The sequence below is a fragment of the Lissotriton vulgaris genome, chromosome 7 (assembly GCF_964263255.1).
Source record: "Lissotriton vulgaris chromosome 7, aLisVul1.2, whole genome shotgun sequence".
NCBI lineage: Eukaryota > Metazoa > Chordata > Amphibia > Caudata > Salamandridae > Lissotriton > Lissotriton vulgaris.
The window spans coordinates 1,198,823,098-1,198,840,860 of record NC_141695.1 but is presented as its reverse complement, the minus strand read 5'-3'; the positions used below and the strand labels follow the sequence as shown (position 1 = coordinate 1,198,840,860).

At 41.6% G+C, this 17,763-nt stretch overlaps 1 protein-coding gene across 1 annotated transcript in view; it reads right to left on the bottom strand.

Moving 5' to 3' along the window:
* Positions 1 to 15,553, bottom strand: part of LOC147703163 (integrin alpha-X-like) — a 278,416-nt gene extending 262,863 nt beyond the window's left edge. The window contains exon 1 of the mRNA XM_086931704.1: positions 15,318 to 15,553. Within this exon, the coding sequence (XP_086787830.1) occupies positions 15,318 to 15,360 (43 nt within the window). The 5' untranslated portion in view covers positions 15,361 to 15,553. The remainder of the gene's footprint in view (positions 1 to 15,317) is intronic.
* Between the last annotated feature and the right edge of the window lie 2,210 nt (positions 15,554 to 17,763).

Genomic DNA, 17,763 nt, shown 5'->3' with positions numbered 1-17,763 from the left:
AGTTTAAGCTATTGCCATTATAAATTACAATCACTTTTATTAAGTATTAAAAAAAATTAAAAGCCATTGTTATTTGTAATATCAATACATCTAAGTCACGTAAATACAAATGTTGCATTACAAATGCTATAGGTGTCACATTTGCGAAAGTTATAACTATTGGCATTGTAAATGACAAAGCTATTAATTTAGCTATTTTCAAAACCAACACATAAATGAACGTTTGGTGAATTTCCATTAAAATATTTGACTTTTTTACTAAGATATTATTATACTGTTTTATGCAAACAAAATTTAGATACTGCATAAATAACTTTAATAAAACATATTTTATATGAAGCTTTTTATGTAAAAAAAAAATATAGCATAAAGCAAAAAACAATTGCCATTTACAATGCTAATAGCTCAAACTTAAATAATGCGAGACCTATTGCATTGCAAATGCTTGTTCTTATGATGCCAAATTACGAAGCCCACATCTCCTTCCGCCTCTCCTTTTAGAGGATGCAAAGCGGACAAAGGTCCACAGAACTAGTTCAAGTTCAAGTTCGGGCATTTATATAGCGCACTACTCACCCAGAGGGTCTCAAGGCGCTTGGGAAGGGGTTCAATATTTGTCGAATAGCCAGGTTTTAAGTTCTTTTCTGAAGGAGATGTGGTTTTGAGTAAGGCGGAGGCGAGTGGGGAGTGAGTTCCAGGTCTTGGCCGCCAGGAAGGAGAAGGATCTTCCTCCCATGGTGGATTTTCGGATGCGCGGGACTGCGGCGAGGGTCTCCTCACTTCTGCAGCATGAGTAACAAGCTCTGCGGCTCGAAGTCTCTGTGGAGCGCTATCTCGAGTGAGTAGAAGGAACTCTGAGCTGCTGAGCAGAGACAAGACAACTATAAACTTTCACCTCGTGTTAGAGCAATAATAATGTTTCATGTTTTACTGTGCTACACTATGACTGTTAACAAAGCCCGCTCTTCAGTTTACAGTTCATGGGTGCTTAGGGGCTGATTTACATTATGGCAGAGAGAGTACAGTGACAGAGGACCATCTCTGCCTAGCTGAAAGTCCGTCTGCTTGATTTACAGCCGGGCAGACCTTCAGTATGCCAGCGACAGTGCCTACTCTGACTTCGTCACTGACATACTCCGCTGACAGCCTAACGGAGAAATGTTTGGCCATTCGACCACCTGCCCGATTTATAGTCGCCAAGAAAAAACTGGCAGTAAGGGACAGCAAAAACATTTAAATGACTCCCACACCATGGGAGAAAACTCCCATCACATGGGGGTCATTAGCTTTTGTTTTTTCCAAAAGCAAAATCCCCAAAATCCTACCAATGACTAGATATGTCGACTGGGTCAGCAGACATCTCTAAATTTGGAGTATGGGTACTCTGTCAAGGTGACATAGTATTTACCTCCATCGCCTTGACGGTCTACAATCTGTGCTCGAAACCCTAAATCAGGCCCTTAGATTCTAGAAATTGCTTGAAATACCAGATTAAACGCTTAAGGGACTTCATATCTGCCTTAAGAGACTTCATATCTGCCTTACTGAACAACACTTACTCTAGTGTAGCTTGTAAAGAAGCAGTCTTTTGGATTCACAGATATTAAACGGCAAGATCAGCACATGCCCGCTTAGGTAAATAGTAAAAGGTACAGTTATTAGCTGATTACCGACCAGACATCTGTGAACTGCCTCCCTTTTCCTGCAGACGCCCCCCCCCCCCCCGATCCACCGATCCAACAGCGGAGGATGGCCTTCTCACACCCGGCGGCCAAAGCCTTAAACAACCTTCGGCTTCTCCTACACCTCAGGAGCACTGCGTCATCGGAAATTCAGAAAAGGACTCAAGACACGGCTGTCCGAATTAACAAAGCACCGGAAAGCAGCTAGCACCTCCAGTGCCTTGAGACCCCACGGGTATTTGACGTGCTTCATAAATCCTGATTTATTGAGGGTGATACGCATGAACACTAATAGTGAGTTGAAAAAATACTATAGTTTCAGTGATTCACAAGTACTTTGTTCTATGGGCATGTGGGATTCGCAAAGTATGGACCATCCAGGTCTCCTGCTTACTCTTTGGACGTCGTGCCAGGATGAGAAGAAGGGCCTCTACTCTCTCAGGACGGGCTGATATTGTGAGGGTGTTTAAACTGGCGTCTCCCCCCCTCCCACGCCTGTCAACTCTGTTGCCTTTATCGTCTGGGAGGACTTTCTGGGATTCGTTTTTTTTGTATCTGTGTGTAGGCGATAAGCCACACTCTATCGATAGCCCTTTTTGGAAACCATGTGACTGAGTGCCCCCTTTTTTTGGACTTCGACCGCCTGATACATACACCCCTCTCTTAGCTGTGTATGATTATCCTTCAAGCAATATTGACTTTGGAAGCTACTTCAAAATTAAGCCCCTGCATATAAAAATTGTTGATTGATGGACTGCTATGCCATATTCAAAAGAGAAAAAAAGAACTGTTTTATCAAGAATCCATACTGATCACGAGTGGTATCAATTGTGCCCTGACGAAGGAACTGTGGACACATGGTCCTTTTACGAAACGCGCATCGCGCCTCCCTTTTGTTGTTGCTCTTGCTATGTACATAATATTGTGTATGTTTTTGTGTATTGTTCTGTATGGAAGCTGAGCTGTGTCTGAGAGGTTTGATTGAATTTGTTGGCTGTCTGGTATGAAACTGTTTGAATGATTAATTGATTTTTTATTGCTATTGGGTTTGTTGGGGCTTTTAGTGAATAGTGTTGTATAGAATTTAATGTAGTATATATAATGATGACGTCCTTTTTTGATGAACTTTGTGATAAAAAATGAATAAAGAAGAATAGGATTTTCTAAATAATTTTTGTGTTGGGACAATGTTGATATAAAGTTTGGATATATTACTTTAATATTTATTTGATACCGTGGAGAGGTTCTATTCTTGCTCCATTCAGGAGCCGCCACAGCATAGGTGTGAAAAGGAGCATGAGCTGTCAGTGTGATCGGTGTTAATATTTGAACCCCACGGTGCACAGACAAAATATCGACTCCAAAATATCGACTGGACATAATATCAAGTTTTAAATATAGACTGGACAAAATATCGACTGGACATAATATCGACTACAAAAATATCGTTTTTCAGGTAAGTGAAGTAATATCGACTGTGTAAAATATAGATAGCAAAAATATCGAATTTTTAATAATATATAATATTTTATAGTGTATTTTTATGTAATAATATGTGTGAAAAGTGTGTATTAATGTTATAAAATATTTTATTAAATGAATTTTGTTTTTTTAATAATTGCGTAATGTAATTCTGTAGCGGGTTGTGGGTTTATAGGGGAATAGGGTGGGAAGTAATTTCATAATAATTAATTAATTAATATATGTTTGTAAATATTTATAATTAATAATTAATTGATAATTAATTAATAATAATTAGTTAATTAATTAATATAATTTTGTACATATTTTGTATTAGTAATTAATTGGTAATTAATTAATTATAATTAGTTAATTACATTCATTAGAGTACATTTTAATATATATAATTTTGTGTTATTGTTAAGTAATTAATTGGGAAAAAATAATATTAATTATTAAAATAATTACAGCTAATGTGCTAATATATTTACTTTATTATTATTGTTAATTAATAATTATTTGGTAATTAAATAATATTGATACATTTTGGGTAAAGGAGTATTTTTAGGGTTCAGGGTCAGTTTTCAGTTTTTGGGTAAAGGGGCATTTTTAGGGTTCAGGGTCAGTTTTCAGTTTTTGGGTAAAGGGACATTTTTAGGGTTCAGGGTCAGTTTTCAGTTTTTGGCTAAAGGGGCATTTTTAGGGTTCAGGGTCAGTTTTCAGTTTTTGGGTAAAGGGGCATTTTTAGGGTTCAGGGTCAGTTTTCAGTTTTTGGGTAAAGGGGCATTTTTAGGGTTCAGTGTCAGTTTTTAGTTTTTGGGTAAATGGGCATTTTTTGGGTTCAGGGTCAGTTTTCAGTTTTTGGGTAAAGGGGCATTTTTAGGGTTCAGGGTCAGTTTTCAGTTTTTGGGTAAAGGGGCATTTTTAGGGTTCAGGGTCAGTTTTTAGTTTTTGGGTAAAGGGGCATTTTTAGGGTTCAGGGTCAGTTTTCAGTTTTTGGGTAAAGGGGCATTTTTAGGGTTCAGGGTCAGTTTTCAGTTTTTAGGTAAAGGGGCATTTTTAGGGTTCAGGGTCAGTTTTCAGTTTTTGGGTAAAGGGGCATTTTTAGGGTTCAGGGTCAGTTTTCAGTTTTTGGGTAAAGGGGCATTTTTAGGGTTCAGGGTCAGTTTTTAGTTTTTGGCTAAAGGGGTATTTTTAGGGTTCAGGGTCAGTTTTGGGTTTTTGGGTAAAGGGGTATATTTTAGGGTTCAGGGTCAACAAATAAGATTATAAAAAATTATTTTTATTATTTTCATTTATTATTTAATTATTATAATTTAATTTAAGTATTTTTAAGTATATTTTAGTAATTAAAATTTAATATTAATTTAATTTAACACTGTTTTTAATAAAGTCGATATTTTTTACATCTATATTATTGTTAACGATATTTTGTACTCAATATTTTTGTACTTACCTGTTTGTAGATACAAACTCGATATTTTGACTGTCGATATTTTGTCCACGATATTTTGGCAAGTCGATATTTTGTCCCTCGATATTATTTCAGTGATCCGAACCCCACAGCATATCACTGTGCTGAGGTGCGCTTGTAAACCAGTCCGCAGGCAGGTAGAGATCTCTTCTGATACAGCTGTGTCTGAGCGATTCAGATGTACTGGAAGGGCAGATGAAGAGCAGAGGAAGGACTGACTGGACGACCTAAATGATTGAACTCTTTCTGGTGCTCCTAGCAACACCTGTGTAGGGCATCCAGTTAAGAAACAGAAAAGTGACTTTGTAGTGGGCATTGAATCTGTGGTGGCTATTGTGAGGAAGCTGTCAACATAGCGGATGTGTGATGAGGCTGGTGAGGGAATTGGTGCTAAAGTGTTGAAAATGGAACATCGAATCTAGGAAATGGATCAAGCGAGGGATGGGTAATTGAATAGCAGAAGTATCACCTTGTTTGCATTGGTTGGACCTGGGGATGGGCAATGGAGGCAGAAGGACATTGTGACTCAGATGCCACAGGGCCCATGACAACTAGGAGAGTGGTGATCTTATAACACAAAAAGTAGATCAAAGTCTTTGGCGGTGGATCATAAAAGTTATTCGACATTGGATTGCAAGAAAACGAAGTATGGAAAAGACCCTGGAATCATGAAAATGCTCGAGTGGGATGGGAGTGCAAGGAGTTTTGGAAAATAAAGACAGAAAGCCAAATTCAGCAAATGATTTTTCAAACACTTTCTAAATACTGCCAGTGCTCTAGAAAGTCAGGAAGGCCATTCAAAGGCTTTGGGTCTGGTAAAACAGAGGACCTTAAATGGGAATACCACAGGAAAGGCGAGGAATAGCGGAAGCTCACAGGGTTGTCAGTTTACCTAATTTTGCTATTGAGAACTTCACCTACTCGAAGTTACCAAAACTTGTCCGAACCAGTCATTTCTCGGTTTGTGGGCCTTTTCTCTTCTCTTGTAGGTGGAAACAAATTCCACAGAATAATGTTGGAACACGCTTCCCAGTAAGATGGAAAAGATAGATATTTCTCCTATCACTACGGAGGACACACCAGGAGATCTTTTCCAGCAGATAATAACTTTCAGCCAGGTTGATAAGAATTAAATAGGATAGAGCTAGACCCTTATTACAGTTGAAAGCAAACATGTACTGCAAGGGAAATTGGCATACAGTGCAAATGAGATAGATATGGTGTAATACTGCAATATGGACAGAATTCCTGAGCTCAACTAAAAGGCAAAGGAAAGAGTGTAGAATAAAATAAGGTGGATGTAGGGTATACTATGGAATACCCACACTGAGTAAACAACAGCAATCGAGTCGCGATATAATGGGACATTGGATGAGGACTTTAGCAGGGAGGAGGGAAGAAAATCAAAGATCTTCTCAATATTCTACAGTTGGTTGAGGCATGTACGTTAAACCAAAGAAATCTGTTTATGAAAGCATTAAAGATGGTACCAAGATTACACTCGCTTCTGGAAGGTACAGTTGTAGAAGAAAAGGAAATTGAAAGAGGAACTGAAATATGCATCAGATATGTATTTCTGTTCTGCAGGGATCAAATTAGACAAAATGAGACACCACCCGGTTTTTGATGGCAGCTTGACAAGCAGAAATGCTAAAATTCAAAAAGGCTTTGAAGATTGGCAATAAAAATTAGACCTAGAAATCACCAGCATAAAAATAAACCTGAAATAATAGAAGACAAAGGAATAATATACAAAGTAAAGAGTAGATGGCCAAGTACCGAGCCTTTAGGACTCCATGCTGCAAAGAGAAAGGAGAGAAAAAAGAATCTTTCCTGAATAGCGCAAAGGACCAACCTTATAAGAAAAGAAAGAAAAATCAGGACCTGAGATACACAGAGAGTGAAGTGCAGATATGGGATATAGGAGATCCATAGTTTCAATAGCCGCAGAGATGGACCCTTAAAACCGAATACAGAATATTGCGGGACGCTAATATCTTAGACATATATCGAAAGACAAAACATGGAAAGGTAAATATGTAACATTTCCTAAACCTAGCTCCACATATATGAATCCGATATATACATCTTCAAGGTACATAGATGTCAGACTACATCTATACTTCCCTATATACACTTGCATTTCGATATTTTATCCCTCAATATTTTATCTATGATATTAGTGTGCCACAATATTTTTGTGCTCAATATTCCAGGGTACAATTTTACCAAAAAGTACCAGATTGAACTGTGCACAACCCAGGCTCCTTTCCTATCACTCGTTGACTCCATGCTTCTCGTTGACCCCGTACAGGGCTCCTCTGCCTTTTTGCTAGGATCACGCTATAGAAATACCATATACATACATACATAGATACAGAATCGAAGACAGTTTCAGATGGTAACACTGAATGATGAAACAATATACTGCCGATAACGTAATCTCAGCAGAGTGGCCGGGGGCAGGCGCCAGAGTATGAGGAAGTAAATTGCGCCCTGAAAAAACAAGGTAACTGAAAGAGAATGACACATTCCAGAATTCGCAATGCTTATGGTCACAAAGAAATGTCTTCAGAGTTAGAAGGAAGTGATTTATTAAAATACTGAGGAAAAGATACCAGATGACAGAGAACTTTTAAGAAAATTAACATGCTGAGGAAGAAGTAAAATATACACAGACTTGGTTAGAGAGTAGCAAGAAGAGAGTAAGCATCAGAGGCAGGAAGTGGAGGCTGAAGGGGGGGATAGGGTGGGGAGGGCTGGGAGTTCTTTTAAAACCAGTATATATAGTGTTTTAATCTGCCAATAAAGACATACTATATATATTTCAACACCTTCCGAGCGTCGAGCGTTCAGCGCCCAGTGCTGAACGTTCGAATAACGTATGTTGACCCGTCGGCCAACGGTCGTGCGCAGCACTGGCAAGGTAGTGCTCGTGACGACCGTTGGCCGACGGCAGCACTTAAAGGGTTAAAAAGGCATCAGAGGCAGGAGGATTTACTTGAAACACTAAATTAAGAACTTCTGACTCAAAAGCGGAAACAAAATTGTGTAAAGTAGGACACAGCTGGGAACTATCAGAGCATCAACAAGTCAGAGTATACAGAGAAATGTATCTTGGCCCCGGTGCTACTACACCGGTTGTACTAATGATAAGTATGTCACAGTGTGTTACGGTGTGTGTTTTTGATTGTTACTCTGTACTCTGTTGCCCACATGAGGATTTACTTAGAAACCACTGTAATGATTGTCAATCAAGGGCAAAACCAACTGGCCCGTGTAATACATGTCAAAAATTTACAATTAATTATTCAGAAGAAAATGCTTATGTTTGCATGGAGCTAGGAGACTGGTTTATCAATTGACATTTTAAAGTTCAAATTATCTTGATAGCTTAAGGTAGCTTGTGATCTGGTTTATTGTTATTTCTTCAAGTTTGAGCCTGATTACGAGTTTGTGTTGAAACAAGGTGGTATTTATTGAAACTCATAAATAACAAAACTCCAGGGTACAGTATTTCTTGGGTGCGATAAATAGCACTATTACAAGTTTTGGAGGAATAACATGCAGATTTTGTTATTTAACGCACCAAAAACTGCACTGTACAGTAAACACTGTACACATTTCCTCTGCTAAATTTCGTCAGGTTTGACCAAGCAAAATTAAACGAAGGGTGAGGTATTTAATGCATCTAATAATATTTAAAAGCAATAAATAACTCTCAACTCGTAATTCCGACCTGAGCACAGACAAGGGTTTACACACGGGTTGGAATGCACCGACTCGCTCGCAAGAGGCCCTTTAACGTTAGGTGTGTAGGTACAGAACTACATTTGTCAAAAAATATAACTGTAGCGCCCAAAATCATTTAGGCGCTCACTGCTATCATTTCAGAATGCAGAAATTGTTGACTGCCAAGACTACTGTGCCTCGATTATATTTCATGCCTCTTTCTTCCACCAGGCTACACTTTGAAGCTTCTCTTTCATCCCTGCGTTCTCCCTTTGTCACTGTTTTCCGTTCTCTTCCTCCTTTTAGCTCCCTTTACCGTTTTTCTTTCTCTTTTGTTGTTTATCCGTCCACTGAGGAAAAATAAGCCCTGCCCCCAAAAATTATTGGTAGTGCCCACAGCCTGAACACATTAAATACTACACAAGAGCCATGAATGTGCTTGTGTATTCATCAGCTGAAACTGGGACCCACGTGCAGCCCAGCCCTAAAACCTTGCATTCAGTAAAAAAAAAATTAAAAATACGTGCAGGTGCCTAAATATGTGTCTAGTGAGGTTGCCGCCCATTCCACACTTTGGCACAAAAATAATAACTTGTTTGTATATTTTGCATTTTATAGTATTTCACACCGCACTTCTTGCGTTCCTAACCACTGTGAACCACAGGTGTTACTATTGCCCAATTTATGATATTCAATTTACTAATCTCAGAAGATTTGAATGAGGAGTCTCCCTTGCTAGGTTTCAAACCCACACCCTTCAGGTTAAATAAACCGCTGAGGTACGTGTTAAACATTGATTCCTCTTGTCGGCCGCATGAGGTGTCATATTATCAAGAACGGCGTTAAAACTATCGCCGCTTTAGCGGCAGGAAGCTGCAGCTAAAGCGGCCATAATGGGCTTGATAATATGCCCTGGAGAATTCCCATAGAAGCCCAGGTTCACACCAGAACATGGACTTATATGGGAATTCTCCAGGGCATATTATCAAGCCAATGATCGCCACTTTAGCTGTAGTTTCCTGCCGCTAAAGCATCGATAATTTTAACGCCGTTCATGATAATATGCCCCCAAGTTCTTTTACAGAAATGGTGGCTGAGACAAATTTGGGCACATACACAAGGGTTCTCATGGATAGTAAATAACACATGCTGTGCACCTTGGAGCACGAGGTAAACCAGCAGAGGCCGGATTATCATTGGTAAGGGAGTGCCTGGGTTGTACTGTGAAGGTGGCAGGTGGGAATGAGAGAGAGAGGGAAACAGAGTAAAAAAGAACAAGAAGGATGAAAAAGATGCAGCACAGAGTAAAAATGAACAAGAAGGATGAAAGAAGATGCAGCACAGAGTAAAAAAGAACAAGAAGGATGAAAAAGATGCAGCACAGAGTAAAAATGAACAAGAAGGATGAAAGAAGATGCAGAGGAAAAGAGAAAGGTAATCAGAGAGGTGTATGTAAGGAAGGTTACAAAATAAATAGAAAGATTGGGGAAGGGTGTTAAGGGCTGTGGCCGAGAAAGATAAAGAAAAAGAGACCAAGAGAGCAGTAATAGGAATTATGGAATCACGATTTTAAAAGCAGGCAAATGACTATGTCTCACATATTAGGGACAGGAAGGCAGAACAATGTATTTAACTGCAGCCCGCCCTCACAAGTTAAACGAATGCTGAAACACGTTCTATAGCAGACAAAGGAGAGAGGCATTGCCCGAGGTGGGTAGACAACATACAGCTGAACCTCCTCTAAGAGAGAGCAAGTCAGACCCGCCAGTAAAGTACTGACCGCAACCCCGCCTTTCCAGTCAGTAGAGGAGAGTACAGTTCTGGAGGGCACCTCATCCCCACCTGTAGCAGCAGCCCTGCTCTTAGAGGCTGGAGTCACACACAGCTCTCCAGGTACACCTTAGACCCGCTCTGGCAATGAATGCATCTCAGTCCTCAGTTCAACACGCCCTCATATTCCAGTACTGACACAAGCACTGGGTCTGATTCACAAAGGGCCTCTGCACTGCTGAGGGAGGGCCCGCAGTCGTGGCGGGGGTGGGTGGGTGGCGGTACTCGTGGCGCCACTTCCGTCATGAGAAACTGCAGTGCGGTGGTCCTGCCACGAGAGCGGAGGCTCTTTGTGAATCAGCCCCTGAACTCTGCCAGTACCCTCCAGTCTTTCCCTGGACCACCACCAGCCATTGCAACACTAAGACAGATGCGGAACTCCGCTTGGGACTGCCGGCAACATGCATCCTCCATGCTCTCTGCATGGGGAGCCACACATGTATGTCACTCTGATCCTGCAGGATCCCAGAACTTCAGTACCTGGACCAGGTGCCCTAAGCCCATTGGGCTGTAAAGGGCCCCCCCGTTGTGTGTCTCAGCCCGGGCTGCTGCAGCTCGAGCTGACTCCAGACACTGCCCGGCTGGGCAGTGTCTGGAGTCTGATCTCTGGCACGCCCGAGTTTTTCACAGTTCTTTAAAGACCATTTGCATATATACATACCTTTGTGAACTCATTAACAAGGCTTAGTTTTTTTCTTCGGTCCAGTACCCTCTGGGCCCCAACTCTGCCTATTCCTTACATTTGCATTTTACTTTTACTGCCGTAGTGTGAGAATGCATTTCATAAAAAGGAATATAAAGTTGGGTTACCCAAAGAAAAACACAATTAAAAATGCTTTCTATTTATATTTGCTGTTCCAAGTATGTGCAGATAAGTGCTGAAAATAAGCTTTAGGTGACTGCTTATTTTTGTATCGTCTGGGACAGAAAATGGTCAAAATATCGATTCCAAAATATAGACTAACCTAAATATCGACTCCAAAATATAGAATGGACAAAATATCGAATGGATAGAATATAGACATCAAAAATATCGTTTTGAAGGTAAGTAATGTAATATCGATTTAAAAAAAATAGACAGTCAAAATATCGAAGTACATAATATAGTTTATTAAAAATATCGAATTTTTAATAATATCAATTTTTTTAAAGTGTTTTATATGTTAGTATATGTGAGAAAAGTGTATATATTTTTGTAATTTATTTTAAGTAATTAATTTTATGTTATTTATTTTTTGCGTAATTTAATTCTGTAGCGGGTTGTGGGTTTATAGGGGAATAGGGTGGGAAGTAATTTAATTATAATTAATTAAATATGTTAATTAATTATTTGGTATTTATTTAGAATAAATTGTTAATTATTTTTCAATTGGAAATTAATTAATTCTTATTTGATAATTATTTTTAATAATTGATTAATTGATAATTATGTGCATTAAATTAATTTATTTTCTGTAGCGGGTTGTGGGTTTATAGGGGAATAGGGTGGATAGTAATTTAATTATAATTAATTAAATATGTTAATTAATTTATTGGTATTTATTTTGAATAAATTGTTAATTAATGTTTAATTGATAATTCTTAATTGATAATTAATTTTTATTAATTGATTAATTGATAATTATGTGAATTATATTAATTTATTTTCACTAGAGTGGGAATAGTAAAATGTACCCCTACGCTATCCAACGCTTTCCCTACTGTTGCACTCTCTGGAGTGGGAATAGTAATTTTTACCCCTACGCTATCCAACGCTTTTCCTACTGTTGCACTCTCTGGAGTGGGAATAGTAATTTTCCCCCCTACGCTATCCAGCGCTTTCCCTACTGTTGCACTCTCTGGAGTGGGAATAGTAATTGTTACCCCTACGCTATCCAACGCTTTCCCTACTGTTGCACTCTCTGGAGTGGGAATAGTAATTTTTACCCCTACGCTATCCAACGCTTTCCCTACTGTTGCACTCTCTGGAGTGGGAATAGTAATTTTTACCCCTACGCTATCCAACGCTTTCCCTACTGTTGCACTCTCTGGAGTTGGAATAGTAATGTTTACCCCTACACTATCCAATGCTTTCCCTACTGTTGCACTCACTGGGGTGGGAATAGTAATTTATACTCCTACGCTATTCAACGTTTTCCCTACTGGTGCACTCTCTGGAGTGGGAATAGTAATTTTTACCCCTACGCTATCCAACCCTTTCCCTACTGTTGCACTCTCTGGAGTGGGAATAGTAATTTTTACCCCTACGCTATCCAACGCTTTCCCTACTGTTGCACTCTCTGGAGTGGTAATAGTAATTTTTACCCCTACGCTATCCAACACTTTCCCTACTGTTGCCCGCTCTGGAGTGGGAATAGTAATTTTAACCCCTAGGCTATCCAATGTTTTCCATACTGTTGCACTTACTGGAGTGGGAATAGTAATTTTTATCCGTACACTATCCAACGCGTTCCCTACTGTTGCCCCCTCTGGAGTTGGAATAGTAATTTTTACCTCTACGCTATCCAACGCTTTCTCTGCTGTTGCACTCTCTGGAGTGGGAATAGTAATTTTCACCCCTACTCTATCCAACGCTTTCCCTACTGTTGCACTCTCTGGAGTGGGAATAGTAATTGTTACCCCTACGCTATCCAACGCTTTCCCTACTGTTGCACTCTCTGGAGTGGGAATAGTAATTTTTACCCCCACGCTATCCAACACTTTCCCTACTGTTGCACTCTCTGGAGTGGGAATAGTAATGTTTACCCCTACACTATCCAATGCTTTCCCTACTGTTACACTCACTGGGGTGGGAATAGTAATTTATACTCCTACGCTATCCAACGTTTCCCTACTGTTGCACTCTCTGGAGTGGGAATAGTAATTGGTACCCCTACGCTATCCAACGCTTTCCCTACTGTTGCACTCTCTGGAGTGGGAATAGTAATTTTTACCCCTACGCTTTCCAACACTTTCCCTACTGTTGCCCGCTCTGGAGTGGAAATAGTAATTTTTACCCCTACGCTATCCAATGTTTTCCATACTGTTGCACTCACTGGAGTGGGAATAGTAATTTTTACCCCTACACTATCCAACGCTTTCCCTACTGTTGCCCCCTCTGGAGTTGGAATAGTAATTTTTACCCCTACGCTATCCAACGCTTTCCCTACTGTTGCACTCTCTGGAGTTGGAATAGTTATTTTTACCCCTACGCTATCCTACAGTAATATTATTGTGTATTTTTTATTAATATTATGTATGTATATATATATATATATATATATATATATATATATATATATATATATATATATATATATATATATATATATATATATATAATTAGTTATTTAATAATTTTAAGGTAATTTAAGTATTTTTAAGTATATTTTAGCTATTTATTTGTAATCTTTTTTTAATTTTACATTATGTTTAAGAAATTCGATATTTTTACAACGTATATATATATAAACGATATTTTGGGGTCGATATTTTGGTACTTACCTGTTTGTAGATAGGAATTTGATATTTTGTCTGCCAATATTTTGGAATCTATATTTTGGGTAGTCTATATTTTGTCCCTCAATATTTAGTCAGTGATCCGTCTGGGACATCAATATAGCAAGCTGGCAACCCTAATCATAAGACTGGAAGTTTGTTGCAGGATCAGCACAATATTTATTTCCTCCACCCTCGAACCCTGAACCCTGAATAATGCCATAAAAGCAATGGTTTAACTTTTGTCTGAAACCCCACGCCAGCCCTCAATAACATGCTGAGTAACTTCAAGTGTCGGGGAATGCACCTTGCATTCAGACAACTCACTCCTCACCCTCGTTCTTCACTTTCACTCTCACCCTGCACTCGCAGCGATTCCAATGCACTCACACCATTCACTCGCTCACCCTGCGCTCACAGAGATCACTCTGCACCCAATGTGCTTGTGCTGCTCACCCTGTACTTCACCCTGCAGTCACATGACCACACTACTTACCCTGCATGCATGGGACACTTCATTCACCTGTCGCCCTCACTGCTCAATCTGAAATCTCACTCAAACAAGCCCATCACTAACCGTGCAGTTATTCATCCCACTCTGCACTTAAATCCGCATCCAAATTTATAAGGTCACCTCACTTACCCTGCAGTCACTCCCTCTTACCCTACTTACCCTGGCTCACCGTGCACTCACGTGGGCACTCATGCTACCCACACAGCACAGAGGGTTAATGTGCCTGCTACAAAGTATGTGTACCATGCAGATCACAGAACTGAGTGTGAGGAAACTACGGGTAGCCCTATAAAAACATTAAATGTTGGTCAGAAAGGGGCTATAGAGAGATGAGGTGCGTTGTTGGCGAGTGGTAGTGAAGGAATTCATGGAGAAGGAGGAAATGAGGGGCGGGCGCTAAAAAAGACTGTTGCACCGTGCACGACCAGTGCTAGGGCCAGCCCTAGCTGGGAGTCTTAGTCCCCCCCCCCCCAAGTTGGGGTCTTGTTTCGACCCTGACCTGGACCTACATACAGCACTACCTGCTCTCTGAGCCCCTCAGTTAGGGTGACCAGAATTTTAAAGCCAAAAACCGGGACATTTCACAAAAATAGAAGAAGGACTACAATTTTACTTCAAGCGATGACAGCGCTCCTTAGCAGAGAATAACAGAACAGGCAGTAAGAAAATGCATGAAATGCAATTTTTAAACCCAGTAGCTTGCCTGTTAATTTAAATTGCTTTCTTGAAACAATTGCTCACTATCCCTGCTTTGTAAACCATAAAAAACACCTCCCACCGTTTTCAGTCGACCCTCTCTAAAAACGGGGACATGAGCTACATTTCTTGAAATTTACTGGGACAGCTGGTTAAAAAACGGGGACCATCCTGGCAAAAGGGGGACCCCTGCTCACCCTACCCTCAGTACTGACTTCCTTCCTGGTAGCTCTGACTGTGCATCACAGTACTGATCTGACAAACAGATGCGCAGCCCCTTCGCTACTGCAGTACAGGGGCTCAAAGGCAGTTCTGCAAGTGCACCTCAGTTCTCTGTTCTATTATTTCAGTAACTGGACTCACACCCTGCTGTGCCCATGTGTTGCTGTACCGCATCTTTGCCACACAATTCGAGGGCAAGAGTCGCACGCCAGCGTGCCCCGCCACATACCTGGAGCCAGCGACAGCAGCAGCAGCAAGGATGTCCTCGCCATCCTGGGACAGCCCCAGTGAGATGCTGTCTCTCCCGGGTCCAGATGTTATCTAAAGGGCAGTGTGGCTGCCGCAGCTGTGCACTTTCTCCTCCCCCTCGCACCGACACGTTCAGCTCACTCTCTCTCCCCCAAAAAAAAGAGTGAGATGACATGACATCCTTCCCCTTCCTTCGAGCTCGAACGCAGAAATAATCCGGGGGAGTTTAATGCCGAAAAGTCAGTCACAACCCGGCTGAGGAAGCGGGGGCCGCCATTGCCCAACACCAGGGGAATTCCTGGAAGGGGATTAGACCCTTACGGGCATCCTTAACTCCGTGACCCACCTGCCCACTGCAGATTACAACATTGGGTTCTCAGGGTGTTTCAACGATTCATCGGCCGGAAGACATTTTCTCAGAATGTTGACCAAGCTGCGACCCTGCAGGCACCATACCCTCCCTCCCAACACTGCTTTTAACCCTGAAAACTCAGACAAATAGTGACTCAGCAGTCTTGCGAGCGCTCCAACTGCACTTTTGTGTTGTTTCGAATTTCTTTATTAATACGTCTGTTCTCAAATGTAGAAAGACATTGAATAACTATCACATATCAGTCCGAAAAGAGCATTTATCATAAAGAAAATATGGAACGAGAATAAGAAAAACAGTAAAGAATGATATGACAAGCATTGGCATAGCCAATAGGTCTCGCTTTTGGGACCGTATAAGGGCCCAAAGGAGAGACCTATTGGCTATGCCAATGCTTGTGACTATTGTGTCAGTCAGGGCTGGACTGGGAACCACAACCGGCCCTGGCAAAGTGCTCGGCCAACCCCCCACCCTCACTCGTGGGTTGGAGGTGCCGCTGAGCTCTTTGCTCAAGTGAAGTAGTGTGGCTCACTGGTTAGAGGCGGCAGACCCGAGAGCAGAGGGCGGCCCGGGACCAGGGTTCGATTCCCGGTGCGGCAGGTTTCTGGACCAGGGTCAGCGGACTCGATAATTCTCTCGCCTCGGTGCCCACTCTGATCAGCGATCACACTCGGCAACTCTGGGCATTAGCTTGCCTCATCTTCACTAACGGCCCCACCAGACCGCCGGGGATGCCTGGTCTCACCCTGGAGATACCCATTAAGGGACCATCTCTCAGGGAAGCCAGGAAGGGTTTCGCAGCGGTCGAAGCGCCTTGGAACCCTACGGGTAAGTAGTGCGCTATATAAATGCCAATACATTTACATTTACACATTTGCGGGGACCGGTTTCCACCCGATCTTGGTACAGGGCTGATTTTGCAGCTATGCTGAAAATACGGCCCTGTAACAAAATCGGCCCCCACCCGTGCGGCGCACCATGGGATTGCCCAGTGCCCGCTATGGCCAGTCGGGCCCTGGTGTCAGTGCAGAATAAGCCAAATGCGCTCAACGACCTCACTACCAGATTGAGAATAAACAAGACAGTATACGCGTTGGGGGCGGGGCGAGAGAGATGCGAAAAAGGCGCATCGATATGTGCGCGGTGAGATGGGAAAACGCTGCCTGTAAAGCTCCAGCAGAATGTGTAAATAGATGAATAAAGCCGAACCACACTAAAGTGAATGAATCAAGATAATTTGATTACACAATCTTCTTCCTTGATAGCTGGAGGGCACCGGGACGGCGGACAGACATTCAGCATCTACCCGGCCACAGAAACATGGGCCTGCCGCAGGCAGCACACAGGAGCAAGAACAACATCTGCCTGTCAGAGACAGCATGAGGGCGCTGCTTCAGATCAACAGCCCCAAGATATAGGAGAGAAAACTAATGTGCACTGGAAGTCTGAAGAGAAAGATTTGAAGGGCAAAGATACAAACAAAGAGATGAAAACAGTGGGCCTCATTTATGAGGCCGTGCGTCACTTTTACGCCGCCGGTGCATCACTTTGCACCAGCAGGTAAAAAATGTGCCTTGTTGCACCATATTTACAAAGTGACGCATCTAGGTAGATGCGTCACTTTGTAAACCCCTGCGCTACATTATACCTACGCCAGGTGTAATGTATGCAGGGGGGGCGTTCTGACGCAAGACAGGCTCATAGAAGTGACGCAGTGAAATCTATAAGATTTCACTGCGCCACTTCTAGGACACAAATGCCTCACAGCAGGCGTAAGACTGGCCAGGCTCTTTCACATGGGCATGGCCCCATGTGAAAGGACACATTGCTGGAGTTGCGTCACTTTTGTGACACATTCCAGCAATGCATCACTTTTGTGCCATACAGATACGTCAGAAATACTAATGTATCTGTAACTCCTTGCGCCATGATGCGTCATACTGTAAATATGACGCATCATTGGTGTCGCAAGGAGGGCGCAGTGAAAAGTGACGCACCGCTGTTTTCACGCAGCGATGCGTCACTTTTCATAAATGAGGCCCCGTATTTCCAAAGT